This window comes from Carassius gibelio, chromosome B11 (assembly GCF_023724105.1).
Source record: "Carassius gibelio isolate Cgi1373 ecotype wild population from Czech Republic chromosome B11, carGib1.2-hapl.c, whole genome shotgun sequence".
Lineage (NCBI taxonomy): Eukaryota > Metazoa > Chordata > Actinopteri > Cypriniformes > Cyprinidae > Carassius > Carassius gibelio.
Genome location: NC_068406.1, coordinates 7,676,025 through 7,698,410, shown reverse-complemented (window position 1 = coordinate 7,698,410; position 22,386 = coordinate 7,676,025). Strand labels below are relative to the sequence as shown.

At 37.8% G+C, this 22,386-nt stretch overlaps 1 protein-coding gene across 2 annotated transcripts in view; it reads right to left on the bottom strand.

The window, feature by feature from the left end:
* LOC127967973 (receptor-type tyrosine-protein phosphatase gamma) overlaps window positions 1-22,386 on the bottom strand; it is a 225,749-nt gene that overhangs the window by 73,106 nt on the left and 130,257 nt on the right. For both annotated transcript variants that reach the window (XM_052568742.1, XM_052568743.1), the window contains exons 3-4: window positions 17,272-17,454; window positions 14,922-15,070 (exon numbers count right to left, since the gene is read on the bottom strand). In XM_052568742.1, the coding sequence (XP_052424702.1) occupies window positions 14,922-15,070; window positions 17,272-17,454 (332 nt within the window). The remainder of the gene's footprint in view (window positions 1-14,921; window positions 15,071-17,271; window positions 17,455-22,386) is intronic.

The window sequence follows — 22,386 nt, the reverse complement described above, 5'->3', positions numbered from 1 at the left end:
TTCTCTTTAGGCCAGTTGATGTGTTCTTTGGCAAATTGTAACCTCTTCTGCACATGCCTTTTTTTTAACAGAGGGACTTTGTGGGGGATTCTTGAAAATAGATTAGCTTCACACAGACGTCTTCTAACTGTCACAGTACTTACAGGTAACTCCAGACTGTCTTTGATCATCCTGGAGGTGATCATTGGCTGAGCCTTTGCCATTCTGGTTATTCTTCTATCCATTTTGATGGTTGTCTTCCGTTTTCTTCCACGTCTCTCTGGTTTTGCTCTCCATTTTAAGGCATTGGAGATCATTTTAGCTGAACAGCCTATCATTTTTTGCACCTCTTTATAGGTTTTCCCCTCTCTAATCAACTTTTTAATCAAAGTACGCTGTTCTTCTGAACAATGTCTTGAACGACCCATTTTCCTCAGCTTTCAAATGCATGTTCAACAAGTGTTGGCTTCATCCTTAAATAGGGGCCACCTGATTCACACCTGTTTCTTCACAAAATTGATGACCTCAGTGATTGAATGCCACACTGCTATTTTTTTGAACACATCCCTTTCAACTAATTCAACTAATTGCCCAATTGCACAGCCTTAAGAGCGTGCATATCATGAATGCTGGGTCTCATTTGTTTTCTGAGAATCTACTGAACCTACTGGTAACTTGTTTGCCACGTAGCAATAAAAAAAATATACGAAAAACCTTGATTATTCTGGTTAGTCACATTGTACTGCTATTATTTTGAACAATACTGTATTTTAAGAAATAAGTTACACACTTTGTGAAAAGGGGGAAATCATGCAGTAACAGGGTTGAATGCAATGTGGTAGGGTAACACATGCTAAAAAAATTATATTTTAAGTAATTAAAAATCTTAAAAATGAGTTTGACTGTAAAGAATTGGACTGTTTTTAGTGAATGCAACACAACTGAATACAATTAATTTGTATTTAATTGTAATTGAGAGCAATTATTTCCCACCTCCAGGTATATTAATAGAAAAGAAGGTCAAACTGCAGTTAAAGATCAACTTGCTCAATCTACTCGGTTCTCAACACCCCCCAAAAAGCTTGTTCTCCATCATTGTATTCTTATGGATGAGACATGCAGATGACTACATACAGAAGTTCAAAGATTAATCAACCTTCATTGAACTTAATATAATCAATGAACTCTTTAACAATTCTGAGTTAGACTATAAGATCTGTTTCAAAAGCTTGCAACTAAAAAAAGTGAGCACTGAATGTTTAACATTCTACTATTCGTCAAAATAAATGAATTCCAGCAGTTCTATCAGTTCTAAATTGAACAAAGAAAAACCTCCTTAAGCAAGAATGTGAATATAACAAGGGTGGACGCCGGCAGCACACAAATGGTTTTGTTTTAAAATGTCTACAGATCTGAAGTATGACAAAAAGATTCACAATTTCTCTTTAAATACAGTACACTGATTACAATATGCAAGGATTTCAGACGGGCTATTTTTAATGTTAGGTTAAATTTATGTAAGTGCATGTTATGTTAGATGTGGTCTTCTTGAGCAAACTCTCTGCTGAGCAATCCAGAAGAATTGGACCTCTAACAATTTCCATACAGTGGTTTTTGTCTGATCCCCAATTCCTGTTTCAATTTGAATATCCTTTAAGGTGTGTAAAGCCACACGCTCTTTGAACCAAAACTATAAAGGAAAAAGGAAAAAAAAAAACACTCTCTTTTCTGAATCAGAAACAATCTTGCCACCCGCAGCGCGCAGACATTCTGAAACGGTCTTGTGGAGTTTATTGTCAAGTTCAGGATGGGAGAGGGCAGGGTGCAAGCAGACAGCCTTTAATACCTGTAATATAAATGGTAATAGTGCCAAGCTTCTTCTGAATCCCAAAGAGCCAGCCTGGGAGTTTTACCTCAGACGAGGCCTGTTATTCCTCCCTGGGCTTTGTCTCTAAAGAATGCACTGTACACACCACAGTTTGCCAAATTGAATTTATCCCGTATTGACATCTCTCCAGGTCCCACGGTTGGAGGTGCGCGCACACATCACACTGACATTCACAAGGACAGACATGAGAGAAAACCTATTGCTTTCTAAAGCAGTACCCAATGTGTAGTATGTGTGCAGTGTGGACAAACCAAACGACAGAAGCGTATATATATATATATATATATATATATATAAAATTAAAATTATGCATTTAGCAGACGCTTTTATCCAAAGCAACTTACAGTGCATTCAGGCTATCAATTTTTACCTATTATGTATATATAATTATATATATATATATATATATATATATATATATATATATATATATATATATATATATATATATATATATACATACATACAATAAACTGTCAACAATATTATTAATTTATACTATTTTATTATTATATTTTATTTATATTTATTACATATATATATATATATATATATATATATATATATATATATATATATATATATATTATATATTATTTTATAATTTAATTTATATAAATTTATAATCCCATAAAAAAGAAAAAACAAAACAAAATAAAAACAGCTGCAATCTTTAATTTTTAATATGCTTTCTAATAATATAGATATATGCTTTTTCCAGAATGTGATGTGTTCAAGTTCTTCATAAAATAAATAAATAAATAAATAAATAAATAAATATATAATTTTTCTTTCTTTTTTTCTTGCAAGTAAAAATGTAAACATTGGGCCGTTTCATCTCTCTTGCTCTTTTTGACTCACCAACAAAGACAGATACACAAATAACGAATGAAGAGCAAATTATGCACATTAAGTCTATAATTGCTTTATCTATTATCCTTCCGCTGCAAAGAATGATGGCGAATGCAGTTTTGCCATACAGTCCTGTAACCTCAAAAATGGCTGAATGAGCAGTAATCCCTTGTTCACTCTTCTTCATGAAAAGCACAACTCTCTCATACTAATTAACCAAAACATCTTAAAGAGCACCTTACAGGGTTCAGACAACGATCTAAAGTATAGATTATACTGTACGAGGTCACAGCATTGTGACTGCCTGTGAAATGCTTTGACCTTCTAATGAACCGCTCCTCAATTCTCGCCCAGCGCCAGAGCTTTTTAAACCATGCATCAAGGCCACACGGTGTCGCAGAGAGAGAGAGAGAAACGGATAGAAATGATTTTCTACTCATCCTCCTTCCCAGAAAATGAAAGAGCAACAGAGACACCCTGAGATCTGTAAAAGTGTCATGTGCCTTTTATTTCCCATTTCACGGGTATTACATCTCTTCATAAAATACGGGAAACTGTGTTTTTTGAGCAAAGAAAGGCAGGAGGGGACAGGATCTATGGCAAGATTATCAAAAATGGTATCTAGCAAAGCAAAGAACTGGGACAACATCTATTTGCCCTCCAGGTTTCACATGGCTTTTAAAGAATGGATGTGTTTTTCAGTGTCAGAGGAGGCAGAGGGAAAAATATAACATTATGTCAGGAATTGGATGTGGCCCTTTTCTTGGAAGGGCAATAAAAATACAAAAATTGAAAAAATGGCACGGAATGAATCCGTTATCTAAAAAGATTTTATAGGATGCAGTTCAGCGACAGAGACGGAAAGCACATACCATAATGCATTACAGTGGAAAATAACTAATTTATGGCACGGATCCAGCTTTAGTGGAGTTGGAACACTGGAAAAATGTGATATAAACTCACTTCATGTCAGAAAATATATATGGCTTGTATTGAGGTTTCAGTGCTAATTTGTTTTTAAGTCATTACTTCGGGCCTTGTGCGAACGAACGACATCGAGAATTTATGACATGTCATTATAGTGCATTAACATTGTTGAAGTGGAAAATCGTTTTCCACTTGAATAATGCTTACAATGTTTAAGCGCCATGGTTTTTTTCTTCTCTGTGTTTGTGTGCTTTGAAATGGATTCCTATTTTCATTCCATATTTAACTGTGTACTGCTTTGTGTGTGTGTGTGTGTGTGTGTGTGTGTTATCGTACCCTGGCTAAACAAGGAAGAGCCTTCTAGGCTTATAAGTAAAAGTAAATCCTTTACACTTGTGTGTTGTATGTGTATTTGTATAGATGTGTGTATACTGTTATTTATATGATTTACTGTATATCCAATACACACTCTAATAGTTTACAGTATGAAACATGGGCCTGAACCTAGTACATATTAAGACACAATTAACACCAGACTGAAAAAAAAATAAAAAAAATAATTGTCATTTTTTTCTTGGAAATAAAAATAGAACTAAATTAATTATAATTATTGCATCGTTTGTGTCTAAATATGTACTTAAACTTTTCACCAGTTTATTAATGTTCTTTTTTAATTGTATTCTTTTTTATATTAACAAAACTGTAAATATAAATAAATTCATACATTTTTTAACAACCATTTAATTACCACTAATGGAAGCAAAATTCTTGCACCTCTTTAACTATAAATAATCATTCAAACATTGTCAAGTGAGTGAGTAACAATAATACAGCAATCGTTCTGTTTCATTATGTTACATTATCGTCAAATCTTGGACTTTTTGTCAACTTGTCTTCTTTTAGCACAGGTTTTTGATTGGTCCAAGGCCCGACTGAACTGAGCTTACGCACCAGTTTTGAGTGAAAAGTGCATTATTTGGGGCTCATTTTGAAAATGATCATTTGAAAACTCCTCCCAGTTCAAAATGACCGGCACACAACAAGAGGTTTAAAAGACGCCTACTAGTCATCTGTTCATGCACTGGAACACACTTAACATGTTGCATATTTGTTAGTTTTTTCACCCTGTCATCAAAAACAATAAGTTTTATATAGTTTTTTTGGCTCTCTTTCATGAAACTCAGTTGCTCAGTTCACACCTTTGAGAATATTCCACATACCAGCTGACCATTTAGTGTTCGATCCCATTAAATAATCTTCAAAACCAGTCAACTCAAGCAATAATGTTTCGAAAGCATTGTTATTGGACTTTTACCGCTGCAAACACAAGAACAAGCCACCAGCCCAGCAGAAGACATGTTTCACAAAAGTAGCGACCTCGTGATTCGCCCGAGAGGCTGACGCGAGCGCACGACGGCGTGTTGTAAAATATTTACGATTTAATACAAAATCCGAGATGACACGTTGCCTGTTGGGATGCGTTGTTCCATTACATTTGTGTTTCCCCTAGTGCACCAGCTGGTATTTAGACATTAGGAGGTGTCAGCACCATAACGATGATTTTTCACGGCACAACCCCGCCACAGATGCTGCTTTCAAAAGGTTAGCAGGCCACCGTTACGAGAATATGTGTTATCTCAGCTGAAACGCCTTGTTGTAATTTAGTTCGTTAGACTTTTTACTTTTCGGACTATTCAATAAAGCTGAAGTTCCCATGACTGCATATTCTGTGTCGGAGCTGATAACGCTTTAGACATTTAGCAGACGGGTTTTTGGTTATTGCAGGCCTGCAAACCCCACAAAGAGAAGGAAAAAAAAGGACGACGGCTGCTTTGTCAGGTCAATTTTCAATAAAAAAAAGGAAATGAAAAGAAACGCTGACAGTGAAAGAAAGCACTGTAACAGTAGACATGCCTGTACTTGAGGAAACCTTTGCTCATTTCCATCGCTTGTGTGGCTCGTTCCCAGTCGCGTTCTCTCTTTTTGGCTATCTTTGCATCAGGTAATATTTTGGATTGCGCTTTCTATTGCACCGACTGCGAGGGCTGATGGGAAATAAAATTCGATTCATCAATGCCACATCTTATCTGTGATACCCACAGCGCTGTGTGTTGGCTTCTTTGCCCCCCATCACATGTGTTAATTTACTTTGTGCTTCTCTTATCGGCGCAGGTGGACAAAGGCCTCAGTGAGAGCCTCTCTCTCGCTCTCATAGCAGCCGTTCTGCGCGTTTATCATCGAGCCGGCCGGACAGAGGGTTCGGCCGTGATTAAATGGAATGCTGACCACCTAAGCACCGCATCCCACAATCCAGCAGCTTACCTGACCTCCCTCCCCTCTGCAGTTTTAAATTCGGGCTGCGTCGGCGATAAGAGAAACACAGACAACAACCCCAAATTTCATCACCGCGCTCGATGCCTCTGGCTACAACACAGACTCTATCACTCCAGGAAACCTTTGGAAATAACGCTTGCATACCGAGTTATTTTCGTTTTGGAGGAAATCTACAGAATGGATTTAATAAAGTGTTGAAAACATTTGGAGCAAAAACGAAGATTTTGTAACGTCGTTCTAAACACATACTGTATGGCTTTCTTTGTTTCCTTAGAGCACAAAAACAAGATGTTTTGAAGAATTAATGGAAAAGAGCACCTTGAACAATGAAATTGAATACTGACCAAGAAAAAAAAAAAGACATAATTAAAGTAAAAATAAAAAAAGCACCATAAAAGCTATATTTTATATAAGCCTTATATAAGGATTATTCATAGAATCCTGTCATCTCAAATCCCATTCATGTTTGCATTTATTAATAAGATGTCATGCCAAACATCATTGTTTGTAAAAGTGTTTTGTAACCAATAGCAACCACTGTATTTGAATATGAACCAAGGTCATTATAGATAACTAAAACCAAAAAAGTTTCATCAAATGACAAAGACACACAACACAATTAATTGAAGCTGAATTGAATGAAAACAGAAACTTCTAAAATAAAGTATTATTTTTAAAATATGAAAAAAAATAGCATTTCAGTGATACTACAATAGCACTGGTTTTCAAATCATTTTCAAATCATGCAAATAAGACATGATAGCTGTAGCGTAAGCAAAAAAAGTTTGGACTTTTTCTCACAAATGTACAACTTTAGAAGACTTAAAATGCAATGTGTAGTTGCATGAAACACTGTTGTGTATATTTTTCTTCTTTTTATGAGCCTTGACAGCCGCTGGTCACCATTCACCACCATTGGATGTGCAGCTTGAACATTCTGCCAAATCTCCTTTTGTGTTCGACAAAAATCATACGCTTGTTACTGTTTAAAAGATAAAATAATTAATAAAAATGTCTTGGTTAAACTATCTCTTTAAGCAGAGCTTATCAGTCGCCGAAATAAATAATAAAAAAAATCCAACAAACGCCATATGTAGGGAAGGTGTAGAGCTTTGTGAATGACGGGCGATCCAGTTCTATCAAAATACATCTAGATCACTGTGAGCGTTTACACGCCACCGCATCGCCCTCCAAACTCTGGGAGCCAGTTTGAATATTATTCTGCCATTATTTATTTGGGTGATTTAAATGTTATAATAGCATTTGTTCTGAACAGTGACGGCGACCTCTGTGTGACTGTCATCTCGGATTTCGACACGCAGAAATAGACATGGGTTAAAGATTAATAGACGAAATGCGTGAGGAGTCGATTTTTGTGCCGCCTAACTTATTCATGAGGAAATAACAGGCCTTTAGCCACGCTAAAGCGTGAGTGAGTGTGTGTGATCTCAGACAGCAATATAAGTGTTATCAGGATAAATGCTGCATGGAGGCTGATGCCCGCCTGATTGAAGATCCTACGCCTCTCTGAATGTGACTGGCATACTAAACGGAGATTTACAGTTAAAACAGCCGGCCTCAACGCAGCAGGGCTGCACTTAATCATGCCATTCAGCGGTCTTATTAGAGAACAATTACTAAATGGCAGGCCTTGTAAATCATAAATCATTCATCAAGATGACTCGGAGAAAATGAGTGTGGCATTTTGCAGTGAAACGCCAATGGCCTACCTCATGTGTATTCATGGGAGTGTAGGTAGACGTTGTGCAAAGCTGCCGCTGACTTCATCTGTCGTGAAAAACCAAGACCTGAGCCACCAGAAAAGAAAAGGCTCTTGGTAAATATATTAGCGTGAATTTTTGGGAAATTCAGTATTTGGATTCTGGTTTGGCAGATAGATTCAGAATATAGTTGTTAGCAGCAATTATTAGGGTTTGATCTCCATTTCTTAACATGGGCCACATCTGAACATCTCATGGTCTCATATTTGCCAAAAACATTTTTTTTAATACTTTGGAAAGCTCAGTCTATTTGACACCAAAAACGTCCCCTTCTACAAATATAAAAATATACTTTCCAAAGTGCTCTCTTCTTACAATTTATTACAATAAATATATTTTTTATGTACTAAACCCCATTTATACTATGTGAGAATATCAAAAATATATATAAAAATATTCAAAATATGTGTGTGTGTGTGTAATATGGTTCGAGAACCCGTCAAATGTATATATATAATTTGAGAAACATGATAAATGTTATCATTTGACAATGCATACATTTTGCTAAATTATTCTCTAAAAGACAGAAACCAGAAGACCAGAAAAAGAAATCACATTTGGAGAATCAGATGCAAAGGAGATTTTGATTCTAGTCCTTTCGGCTCTTGAGAAATAAGCACAAATGTAAATCCTTATAATAGCACTACCTCCAGGCAGAAGAATGTTACTGTGACGTTCAAACATACCTCTGCACATGATCTCACATCCTGTCTCAAGTTAAAGCTCCGGCTATGCATGAAATACACGTCATCAAGGGTGTAGAAGGTAGGGGGAGATTATGAGCCTAATCAGCTTGGCTCATGAAAATGAATTAGGTGATGTAACATTCACCCAGTCACAACCGATTTTTATGGAGGTCCAGTAAGTGGGCGCTAGCCCTAGTAGAATTACCGCTTACGCCTTGAGCCTTCGTTCAATTCACTGCTGATGCAACCAGCTGGCAGATGTTTCTGCTTGGTCTAAAAGTCTTAAAGCAGACGGATGTCATTTCGATTACCTAAGAGGTGGGTGAGGTTTGGGATCATTCCACCAAGTTTGCCATCTCTGACTTTATGATTTCTGACACCCAGACACTTTCAGGGAAGAAAAATCATAGTAATGAGAAAATCTGAACAAATACCATTTCAGTACTGGACCCCCTGAAAATGTGTTTCTGCTTGATGTGCTGGTGCTGGGGTTTGTTAGTATGAATATGTGCACCTCCACTAGGAGGCGCTAGACAAGCACAAGCCTGCGTTCCTTTGCTCTGTTGCCTTCAGAGTCTGGAGAAGTGTCATTTGATAGACATCTGTCACAGCTCATCTCTTACACACCCTGTCAACTCCCTCTCCCTCACTTCCTTTTTCTCTCTCTCTGACCTCCTCAGGCTGTTTAGCATGTGTGAGTGAGCAAAGCGCTTCAGGAGGAATAGAAAGACATGAAGGCTGAATTTCTGTCTTTATCACAGTCTACTGCAGTGCTTCCCAACCTTGTTCCTTTAGGTCCTACAAAAGAACACATCTCAGCATAGTAATGAGCAAAGGAGAATCAGGCGTTTTTGATTAGGAGTCAGCCAACTAGTTATGTGCAAAACGACATATTCTGACAACATAGTCAACAAACGATGCATTGATTTTACGGCAGTGGTTAAAAAGAGACCGGTTCTTACTATGTTGATGGTATACTAGCATGCTAAAGGGAAAAAACGCCGCAAAATTTTAATTTGATCATTGATTACTTCACCATCATGTCATTCCAAACCCGTAAGACCTTTGTTCATCTTTATAACACAAATTAAAATATTTTCAATGAAATCCGAGAGCTTTTTGACCCTGCATAGACAGCAAGATAACTACCACATTCAAAGCCCAGAAAGATAGTATGAACATCATTAAAATAGCCCATTTGACATCAGTGGTTCAACCGTAATTTTATAAAGCAACGAGAATACGTTTTGTGAGCAAAGAAAACCAAAATAATGACTTTATTCAACAATTTTCTTTATTCGACAATCTTCCGTGTCAGTCCAAAAGAGTACCATAATGTATGCGAGTGATAATGCTGACACAGGATTTCATTGAAACTACTTTAATTTGTGTTCTGAAGATGAACAAAGGTCTTACGAATTTGGAACGACATAAAGGTGAGTAATCAATGACCGAATTTTCACTTTTGGGTGAACTATCCCTTTAATGCACAGAAAACCCTTTTCTGAAAAGTCCCCTACTTCATTCTCTAGCTACCTTTAAAAAGCCAATGCAACAACACAACAATAAACCTCGCTATTCCATTAGTCTGTTTGTGAATGTCTAGTTGACCACTTCAAGCCATCTCTAACAATAACATAAAAGACAACTCAGAAACGTTCTCAAGAAATCCATCCATAATGAATAAAACTTGATAACAGATCCATTACTGTACACTTCTATTATAAATATATAATGACTACAGGAACTAGAGAACCCTTGTAAATGTATGAATGCATTTTAAATGTGTGTGTGTGTAATCTCCATTTATAGGTATCACCGACAGAATTAAAACGATGTGTAAATGCAAAGATGCACACACACACTCTCTCTCTCTCTCTCACACACACACACTCACACTCATTTTTTTGTTTGTTTATTACTGTGAGGCTGCTTTGACCTCCTCCAAGTTAAAGACTTAAAAATATATATTTCCCCCAAAATAGTGTACTTCTACCATGGGAATCCAAGTCAAGGACAATGTGATCCTTTCCTAAATCCCTCAAGTTTGTTTTTTAGCTGTACAAAACACTCCGGAGGAGGGCCTGTTGTTGATGCCTTGAAGCCCCTGGATTACCATACATCTGGAGGGTCCGCTTGACGGACGAGTGAAGGATGGAGAGCGCTCTCCCCAGTGATAATGACAGTGATCTGGCAGCTCTCAGATTGAAGTCAAGGGCCACTGGGTGCTCCGTCAAAAGAAGCAGTGCTGTCGGTCAGGCTCTGAACAGCCCTCTAAAGGGGGCAGCGTTTAATTACCTCAGGTCTCTCCAGACTCTCCAGCTAAAACAGAAGTAATTGCCACACTTCAAAAACAAAAACACGAAAACTTCCTTGGTTAACAGGGCTGGGGCGACTCAGTAATGCAGAATGCTTCGTAGAGGAGTAATCTGCATGCAAAGCGGGAGCACTTGGCAGTGAGCGGTTCCCTGAAAGTCTCAGCTTGATGATCTAAGCAGAGCTGTAATATTTTTCTGTTAAGATAAGAGACAAACAAAATTGAATCAACAGATAAACAAGTCCCGAATTGGTCTGGCTCACACTGACTGATCCAAACAATCAATAACAAACAAAAGCAGCTTTTAGAATCTTCTGTGAATTCTATTTAGTCTTGAAAACCTATGATTTTCTTCCAGGTGTACACATACTGTACCATGCGAGGTGGGACACATACCTAACCCTAACCCTAACCCTAACCCTTACAGTACCTACTAAGTATTAGGAAATATTATAAGCTTTAAATGGACTCAAGGACATAAAAATGTGTGTAGTGTAACAACAGTTTAATTAGGGGAAGTTGTGGCCTAGTGGTTAGAGAGTTTGACTCCTAACCCTAGGGTTGTGGGTTTGAATCTCGGGCTGGCAATACCATGACTTAGGTGTCCTTGAGCAAGGCACCGAACCCCGAACTGCTCCCCGGGCGCCACAGCATAAATGACTGCCCACTGCTCTGGGTGTGTGTTAACAGTGTGTGTGTGTGCGTGTGTGTGTGTTCATTGCTCTGTGTGTGTGCACTTCGGATGGGTTAAATGTAGAGCACAAATTCTGAGTATGGGTCACCACACTTGGCTGAATGTCACTTCACTCACTCACTCACATTGGAGACTCATTAAAATCATTAACACGACTGTGTTATTCAGAAACACAACTACAGTGTGTTGCATGGATAAACATCACAGTCATTCAGCTTGGATTAAGTTTGGGACTATTTTCATTCAGTGAAGCAAAAAATATAAAGACATTTCTCGGTGGGAATTTTATTCACCTGTTGCATAAAAAATAACACTGTCAGTGGCTACACAATATTGATATTACTTCTTTTTTAAGTGACTTAAAGCTGCCTCAAAGAGAAACCGACACACAAAAAACAAACCACAACAACAAGAGCAACAGCCCTCCATCCCTAGCCTTTCAATAATTCTTCAGTGGTTCTAATTAGTGTAATTAATTCAGTTTAATGAGCCCTCTTTTCTCAGTCTACACCCTCTAAATCATGTCATAACCACTTTATAAGGAAACTGAATGAGCACTTACGCGTAATGTACTGTAGGTTTTTGTAAATGGCTTTAATGCACAGGTGATGCTGTTGTCTATGAGAGCTGCGTGAAGGATCGGGGTCTAAGAGCTTTCGTGAAGAAAGCACAGGCCAAAACACGTGACGTCATGCCAGGAAAACCACGAGCCCCACTGCTGATAGTCTTAATTAGCTTTCTGACTCAATTAGTTTCCTTAATGAGCGTGTTGGTTGTAAGCTAGCGTTTTGGCTGGTGAAGACTAATTCATAATAAGCCACACTTCAGCTCTGACCTTTTCCCGTCTTGTTATTCAGTTTTGTTCTTAACCTTACCTCTAGCATTTCTCTTCTTGTCATCGGTTTCCGCTGCTTCTGTGATGTACCAAACTCTTCTTTCTCACGTCAGTCTCTTTGTCTTTTTCTTTGTACAGCTAGGATTGTGTAATAGAGTGAAAAGAGCAGCCTCATCTACATTCTCTGAGCTTCAGTCTCGACTCACATCGACTTACAAGACACTAAATGTGACAGACCAAACAAGTCAAACGCACTACAGACAGACATCAGAGAAACCTATGCAACTCAGATCGCTCTAGTGAGACTGTCCAAAAGTCGCTCTGAATAAAACATGTCTGCTCTATTTGCCTCTGAAGCTACTCTATTAACTGATCTTGAAGGAAACACAATATGTGTTTGCAAATGCAGATTTATTAAACGGAAAGTATGTGTTTGTTTCACTTAAAAGGAGTAGCTCATTAGAGTCAGTTGTTCAGGAATTGGTAGGATTAGATTGGCTGGGCTGTAGGCTTTTGATTCTTTTGAAAATTACATCGAAAATTTAATAGACTAATTAAAGACAGTAAAGATAGTCTTCCTACAGAAATACAGTGATATAAAAACACCCGCGCCTCGTTTTGATTTTTAAACGTGCAGTACGTGCTCATGCTTATTCAAAGAAAACTTTTGGAAAATTGGTCAGTTTTGATATTGTGAGTGCCACAAGTAAATAAATGTGTTTATTGCACGTTAAGGCCAAAAAAAAAAAACCTACCAAAAGTGGATTCGGAACTGCCCTGAGTGCAATTGCAATGTGCGCTTTAGACCCTGCACTGAGATCGTTAAAACAGGCCCACAGAGTCATATATTTGGGTATTATTTGGAATGCACTGGTTGTGTTGTATAGATGTGATCCACATTTACATTACATTATCATTTATGCATTTAGCAACCATTTTTTTTAACCAACTTACAGCGCACTCAGGCTATACATTTTAATTTTTGTACCAGTATGTGAGTTCCCTTGGAATTAAACCCACAACCTTTTGTGCTGATAATGCAATGCTCTACCACTGATCCACAGGATCACAGCCTGAGCCTGTTCTTATTCACTAATACGAACCGGCTCGTACAGGTCATTCTGAATTAGCTACACTATTTTTTTTTATGTATTGTTTTGATTAACTAAAAATTAAAGTTAAAACTGGCTCATAAGAGTCATTTGTGCTGGCATTAGTTGGACTACACAGGTCATGCTGTAAGGATTTGATTCAATAAAAAGAATTGTCTCCTAATGGTCATTCAGTCAGGGATGAATCGGACAACATAGTTATGCTGTTTCATTTTGAGCCACAAAAAAAAAAAAAAAAGGAAAAATAAAATGTAAAAAGATTGGCTCATAGGTGTCATTTGTTCAGGAACTAGTTAGATTACACTGGTCATGCTGCTTTTCATTTAATAAAAATAACAAAATCATAAAAGCCATTCCGTGTGGTTAGACTAAATTTGTCATGCTGCTCAGTTTTGATTCACTAAAAAGTATACAAATTTTTGATTTGCTTCCTTTCTTTTTTTTCATTTTGATCTGGTTCTGCATAAAATCATTTCTAAATGTGCTAAAATCACTGTAGCACATTGGCCCTCTCACAGCTGCAGCAAATTTCATTCCATTAAAGTAAAATACTATGATTTGCTTTACTTTTAATACAAGATTTAGAATGTCTACTAAATTCCTTTTAACAATTTTAAATGTCTTTTTCAAGCAACTGTAGCTGGAAGAATGCAGTAGGAAAATTTCAGTGCCAATGAGATTTGTTCTGCGATGACTTCATCAAACGGCCAATACAAGGAACACTTACGCAGGCCAACGAACACATATTTTACTCTCTAGAGTAGGTTGGGTGGGAGGGTGGCGATAGAACTACGTCCACCAAACCAAACAATATTTATTGCATTTAAGGTTGAAAGACAGGCCAAACTCTGATCACCTGCATATTTGAGGCGAATCTCGGGCGGCCATGATCATAAATCAGAATTGCAAAGAAAGACACAAGCAGACAGTGATCAGACCCAAGAGAGAGCTCGTCTCCATAATGCCCTGTTCAATCAATACAGGAACGCCCTTTACACGCTTCTATAAGAGACAGCCTGGTGTTCCCCCACTTCACCAAAATTCTTCCTGCCTTATCTGTATGCAAACACTACCAGAGTCCAGATAAAGCCAGATAAAGTATATATATATATATATATGTATAAATATATAATTATATATTAACATATTTACATATATGCTTTTAAGACTTGCATGCACTCAAGGTATAATGAAAATTTGTTTTTACTTCTTGTTGGTTACACCACATTGGGTTTTAGAACCATGAAATTTGATTTCTTTCAAACTATGGTAGATTATCTTATTGTAGACGACTCCAAAAGCAACACCCTCAAAGCACCGCAAATCTTGGGCTATTTGAAATGAATAGTGTTGTTAAATCATTGCTTGAATGTTCTTGAGACAAAGTCCCAAGTAAGAGTGTAATTGCAAAGTAGCATAGCCCACAAAATAAAGCAAGCAGGCCAGAATTGGGAGTTTGCAGGGCTGGTTTGTTAAGATATCAACAGACGTTGGAGAGAGATTAGTTTGGGCTCACCTCCACAGGGAATCTCCTGCCATTGATGCTGTGCTCGGAGCCGTCTGAACCATTGCTCTGGCCCCAGTGGAACTCAACCTTCTCGGCTTTGAAGCGGCCTGGTAGCCCGGCTCCTCTCACAAAATATTCGTCCTTAAGGAAGATCGCCACTGTGAGGTGCAGAGAAAAGGAAAGAGGGTTAAATAGGGAGGAACTGTGAGATAAAGACCACTTTCTTGACATTTACATTAACAAAATGCCTTCCAAGGACCAATGCATTTCTGACTGAAAAAAAAGGAAAATGACTTGGGGACACTTCATTTCAGTATTTATGATTATTCATTTAGCTTCCTCAGGGACATAGGCTGACTATTATATGCACTTTCTTTCTGCTGTTGCTGTTGTCCTCAGAAGGCCAGGTCTCAAATGAAGCAGTAATTTGGCTGAGAGAAGACATTTCCCCCTCACACCAGCTCAAATTGCTTTTTTTGATTCCTTTTGTTATTTCATAAAACCCGAGCCATAAAAAAAAAAAAAAAAGAGTCAATCCATAGTAAAAGCTCTTCCATCCAAGAGCATTTAGATTCACAAATTGGTCTTTCGCACCAGGACCGGACTTTAATTAATGAGCGCGACCTTAAATAGCACAGCCTTTGTTGGACAAATTTCCATTTCTGATTGAATTTCAGAGTGATTTTTTTTTTTTTTTTTTACTTGCTGCTTGCCACAAGAGATTTGTGTCCTATTTAAAAGAACGGCTCCTCTGAAACCTCACTTGTAATCTTACCGAAACAGGCTAGTGTCCAACTGCTGAGATATTGAAGCAATCAACTGGTGGCAGGCTGAATCTGTCACCACAGCAACCACCACAGCAAGTGGAGTGACTTGGAGGTGCCAGGGGCAAAAGTAAGACGGCAGGACACACTTTCACACAAATGCACACACTCTCAAGCCTGGGAAAAAACAACAACGCTTTCTGTACTTCTCTCAAGTCCTCTTTAAGTTGTTTGGTCTTTTGTTGATTTCTTTGACGTAATCCGACATGAGAGGGAGCATCGGTTTCATTAGTTATTCCAGCTCTGAGCTTCATGAGCTTTAACAAACAGGCAGGAATTAGACGGCTAAGCCAGCAGGACCTTGGAACGGCAACATGTGAAAACTAGGCTTCGCCTGCCAGCAAATCCTTGATCAATGCAAATGTTTCTTCAAGGTTCCAAGATCTCATGAATTTCTTAAGTGTAATTTAGCGTCGGGTCTGTGAGAAGCTTGCGCACTGGGCAGTCCCACAACACACACTCGCTCGCTCACTTCGAAAAAACACCTCTACGTTTGGAAGAGCATACTAATTTTACGTTTTCTGCCATACACCGTGTGTATACAGTGCACAGTAGGTGATTTCAGATTGCATGGAATAGAACCAAGCTCAAAAAAAACAAAAAACACAAAAAATTATATATTTAGTTTTTCTTTCTTCTAGTGAGCAAGTACGCTGGAACTTCCTTTCTTTTCACAATATTTCCTTTTCTGGATATCTCTAATAAGTGTTTCGCTCAAGTTGAGAAGGTCAAGTAGTCATCTATAGAGAAAATGATTTAAAACATTGATTGAGTCATGCATTATTCAGAGGTGCCAGGTCTGTAGGTTTATTGTGCCGCCCTGTTCCAGGTGATTATTTCGCTGATAAAACACTCATGTGTCAGTTATAAATAGCAGAGCAGCTCTCCATTATTCATAGGACAACAGCGGGACATTTGTCTTCCTCTGCACGGATTATGTTAAGGAGGGGAACGCTGGGCAATTCGTGTCTGTGTTTACTTCCTCAATATGCTCTGCTGCAGTACGGCTTAATGGTGCAAGACTGGAGCATGAAAACCGAATTTGGGTGTAAAAAATTCAGGGGTGGGGGGTGGGGGTCACATCATTGAAGTTCGATAGAGCTTGAAAGTATGAGGGTTGAACACTTCCACTCAATGTAACCTACAGTATACTTTATAGTGGTCAAAGGCATGGTGCTGCAATTGGCATGCATTACTGTTTCATTGAGCCCTGGTGTTCACACAGGAGATAAAGGTTCGAATCTTGCCTGCAACAAATCCTAAATCCATTTCCTCTCCGTTCCAAAAATGTTCAGTCATCCTTTACAGTCTCTAATAAAAACTCTCTAAAATATTTTATATCAAAATACTTATATACTTATCTTCAAACAATTGTGATCTTTACATGCCTTTAGAAGATTTTCAGGTAATTTCATGGGCAATTTTAAATCCAATTCAGCACATTATACTACATGTCCTTATCTTTGATGACATTATGGATCAATTAACTTTTTTTTGTTTTGTTGAACTATCCCCAAAAGATGATGTGTATTTACCGGTTTTGCCTGTATTCTTCATTGATGTCTTGTTGGATGACTCTGCATCAAACCCGTCCAGCGTGAGTTCTTGGTACTCCATCGAGACCTTAGTGTCTTGGTCGGCGATATTGATTGGTGATTGGTTTCTCTCCTGACACTCAGGAAAAGCTGCCGCCCAACCTGTATCTGGTCCGTACGTCCCTGCAGAAGAGAAAGACAGCAAATCAATGGAACATCACACTGTAAACATATGCCGAACCGCTCCCAGACTCACTTTCTTTTTCATAAATGCCAGTCAAAACACGCTAGAATCATCCTGAGACGACCACTTGTCTTCATGAGCAAGTACTCAAACTCACATCCAAGACCTTTGAGACACCCAGACTAAAGCAGACATGATTTGTATGTATTTTTAATTCTGCTTAGAATTTACAAGCACTCAATAGATACAAATATGGAAACAGTTTATAGAAGTTACAAGTGACATCGCAAGACTCATTTCACTGGAGACCCAATACAATTCTGCTGTGGCCCAGTACATATTTGCTAATAAATCTTTAATTTTGTTTTCTTCACAATCTCAGAAGGAACCTCAGATTTCCGTAAAGATTATGATTAATTTGATCAGTTCATTCCCTTGTTTTAATCAAATCATGGTCAGCCTATATTAATTCATTCCAGCACCATTGGCAAATTTTTTGGCTCCAATAAACTGGACTGTTACATGATCTAGCCCAGCGCTTCATGTTAACTTTAAGGTACAGATGCTGCACAACAGTAATCAAAAATTAAAACACTGTTGCTTCCAAACTCACCAGAGTTGAACACTTTAAAGGCAATGCTACTAACTTAACTATATTTCTGAGTAGCATAACATAACACCAGCTGCTTTCAAAACAATGTAGCTTCCAGTAACAAGGTATTTTGCATAGCATATTACACTTTGAAAGCAGCTTTCCCAACACTGTGTGGAACTATCAGTGATCAATGTCACACCATAGAGACCCTTGTCAACGTATACACAATAAAATTTAAGTAAGCACAGGCAATTTTACTTGAGCAGACAAAATGAGACAAGCAAACAAGACAAGGATATTTTAAGAGTCCATTAAACTCTCTAGTACGGTTAGAAGCACCGCTTTGGCTTTGCTCACAGTTAAAGCCTGCCAAATCATAAATGCACCTTTCAGAGCAATAACCACATCCTGATGAGACACTATAGTGCCAGAGTGTGCATGTGCGAATGTTTCTTGTCTCTCAGACTTAGTGAGAGTTGAGCAGTGGTCCACAAACAGCTAAACAGAAGGTCCATCCCTAATTGAAAGCAATCCTGAGCTACCGGCCTTAAAGATGAATTTGTCGACAATTACCCGAGGCCTGCAAGCATCCGGAGCAATCCGAAATGCGTATTTCATCAAATTAGGATTCATCCTCCTCAGCCTCTGCCCTCACTGTGGCCTTGGGGCATATTGATTGGACAGGTCTGGGTTTCATATGGAGCAGCAGAGTGCTATAGATCCGGGCAGCACTGCTGGCTAATGAAAGAGAGTGAGGACTTGCGTGTGAAGAGATTACTCACTCCTTAATGCAGCCCTAACAGGGTTAGAAAAACTGCACACGCAATCTTAATCTCAACCACACCTCAGGATACGCATCTCAGATGAGAAAAACAAAGGTCCGAGTACACAACCTTGCCTCTGAGCAGAAAAACAGAGATTGGTACTATTTTTTTTTTAATTATTTGTTTTGCTGGGTTTATTGGTTTATTTGTTCTGTTACATCCATTTTTCATTCGTTTACGCATTAAGCTCGGTCCAGTTTACATTAGCATGTTTATGATATTGATTAGTCCATCTGTTTTAGTATGCAAATTCAACTTACTTTTTGACACGTCAGATTGCATTTTGTAAGTACTTGCTGCATTTCAGCATCGACACAAGGGGTGCTATGAACCTTAATCAGGGTAGAAGCCAAATCTAGTTCAATTCTAATTAAAATAAAGCTGTACAGTCAGTTCAGTGTGATAAAAGGCTGTATAATTTTCTCAATCAATCAACCAACAATATATCGAAAAGCCATTTAAAAAAAAAAACTTCCCAATTAACCATAAAATCTAAAAACTTGTGGCCTCTACTTATCCTCACATCCTCATTTTTATTTGCATCGAATTAAATATACAGTAACGTATGAGGTCCACAGCAAGCAATAGCATAAATGGTTTTCTACTGTAAGCTGTCAACTGTCACTTTCACATCAACTATTGCCAAGACAGAACATTAGTTGCTGAGCAAGTAAGTGAAATAGTCAATATAGTTAGATTCTTGAATAACAACAAATCTGGTTAAATGGATTACACATTTGAAGATAACTTTATCACCCTCTGGAGTTATGGAGTTACATTGCAAGCACAAGACTGTATGATAAATACAACAGCATGACATTTTGCACTGCCATGGCCAATCATTCACATCAGTTTGTTTCTTTATGTTGCAAGTAGTTTGTCGAACTGTCGATCAACTTAACCACCAATCAATTCAAGCCCCCTCCCTTCCTCTCCTCTAGTACAAACACTTTGGTGGCTGGTACAGTATATGGAAAGCTATTCGCTTGAGGATGGAAGGGAAGGTTCAACCCACTCCAACATTAAATGGTTGTGAGAGATCTCAGCCTCCCACTGTTTTGATTTACCCTTCATTCCTCCCTCCAGACAGAAAGGGAGGGAGCAACGACCAGGTGTCAAATCAACATTTCATTCACCTCTGACCTCTCTCTCAGCTCGATCGATACTGCCTCGGTTCACAGTATCCTCTTTTCTTTTTTACTGTGTTGAGAGAGAGAAAGAGAGAAGCTGATGGATCTCCTAAAACGAGATCACATTTTGGGGCAAAAGATGTTAGCTTTGCTATGAGAGCACACAACCATACTAACCATTGATTCTCTCAATTTTTAAAGGTATAGTTAACCTGAAATGAGAAAAAAAAAGTCTTTCATCATTTACTCAGCCTCAAGTCTTATAATCTGTTTGTCTGCCTTCCTTCTTTGTAATACAAAATTGAGGTAAAATGGCCCAGCTGAAGTAAAGGTGAAAAGAAGCAGCTTAGACATTCTGCTAAATATCTCCTAATTATTATAATTTTTTTTAACTGAATTACATTCTGTTAATTAAGCTTTTTTTTTTTTTTTTAATAAATATTAAATTAGGACATTCTTGGCTTTATATGCAACCACTTCTATAAAACAAAGACAGGGAGAGAATGCAGACCGGTGAATTTCTTTCCCACTCCCTCGTCCCTTTTAGAACCCTTCTGAAAGATGTGCCACTCAAAAAAATCATCTGACAAGTACAACCATGCCCTCATCAAAACGTGTGAAAGGAAGACAGCAAAAGCAAAAATCATTTTCTGCTAATGCTGCTGCTCTCATGCATATTTCACCATGAACTGTCTCCAAATCTCCAGAGAGTTGATGTGATTTAACTGAGAACTTGACTGTAAATATACTTGAATTCTGCGTTTGCCCCGCAGAGACAATGTGCTTTTCACTCAATTAGCAACAATTCTCCACACAGCTGTGTAACGTACTGACCTTGAACCATTCGGACTGATGCAGAAAAAGTGAGCGCAACAGTGTAATTTATGTTGTGAACAAACGTGGGAGAACATTTTAAGAGCATTTATAGTTTGTTTGCCCAGTAGCAGCATTGTGACCTGATAAACAAACACACTATTCGGAAAGATGTGGCAGTTTGGATAGGAAAGAGACAGAGAGAGGGAAAGAAAACGAAGAAAATAGAAAAAAGATTTAGAAAATTCTCCTGTGGCTTCTCTTAGGGTTTCTGACGTGTCTATGATATGTCACACTAAGCCTGTCTCTCGGCTGCAGGTGCATTAGTGATGGGTCATAAATGTAGACACACATGTGTCTGTGGTGTTTATGGATTTACCCAGCTTGAATCCATCAGACTGTGTGGCAACCAGTGAACACTGGAGAGAAAGTGTTCTTTTCCCTCTTGATTACAGTGCTGATGCACACACACACACACACACACACACACACACACTTTACCCTTATTCATAGATGCACCAGTAACAATGGAACCAAATGTGAATAAGCAGATTTAAAAAAATAAATAATAAATAATAATAATAATATTTCTTGAGCACAAAATAAGCATTTTATAAATTATTTCTCTGTTATATGACACGTAAAACTGGAGAAATGGTCCCAGAAAATTCAGCATTGAAATAAATAAAAAATAAAGATAAGAAATTAAAAAAATGAATTAAAAAATAAAAACAATAAATAAAATGGCAGTAATATTGGTATCATAAGATATTATAAGAAACACAAAATCTTACTGCCTCAAATGTCTGAATGATTTTATGTATGTATGTGTGTTTAATCTAAACCCTTGTTTTTTTTATTTATTAGATTTCAACATTAAATTTTAATATGGATTTACAGTTATAGAGACAAAACTATTAAATACATATTTTATATTAATATTAAATATGTGTATATGTATATATATATATATATATATATATATATATATATATATATATATATATATATATATAAATAATGCAACACAAAAGGAAAGCCACTTGAGGAATGCTAGAGCACATTTATTGGACACAAATCATGGTTTCCAAAAGGCTCTTTATCGTCCTCCATAATGCACTGGACCCTATTAAAGAGGTGCTTCCTCTGACACAACTTCTACTTTCTTTAATTAGATCAATGATTGGGCTTAATTACTTAAACAGGCTCTGTAGCATCAGCGCCGAAGCGATCAAAGCTGGGAAAGAGAGAGACCTGAATAGAGACACTGAATCGTAGGCCTGTCATCGTCTCCACAGGGGCCAGTGTTACCATAATGTGCATTAGGAATTTGACAAATAAAAACACTTTTGGAGAAACAAACTAGGAAAATAATTATGAATCAAGTGGCATAAACACAGCCGATTGGCATTGACACTTTGGAAGTCTTCAATCCATGCGGGACGAATCACAGCGTAAAATCTTAGGAAGAAGAAGAAAAAAAGAGACTCTAGGAGAGACTCTAAGGAACCATTCATGCTAACAGGCTAACAGCTAATGAGTAAAGAGTCTATACTGACGCCTTCCTGA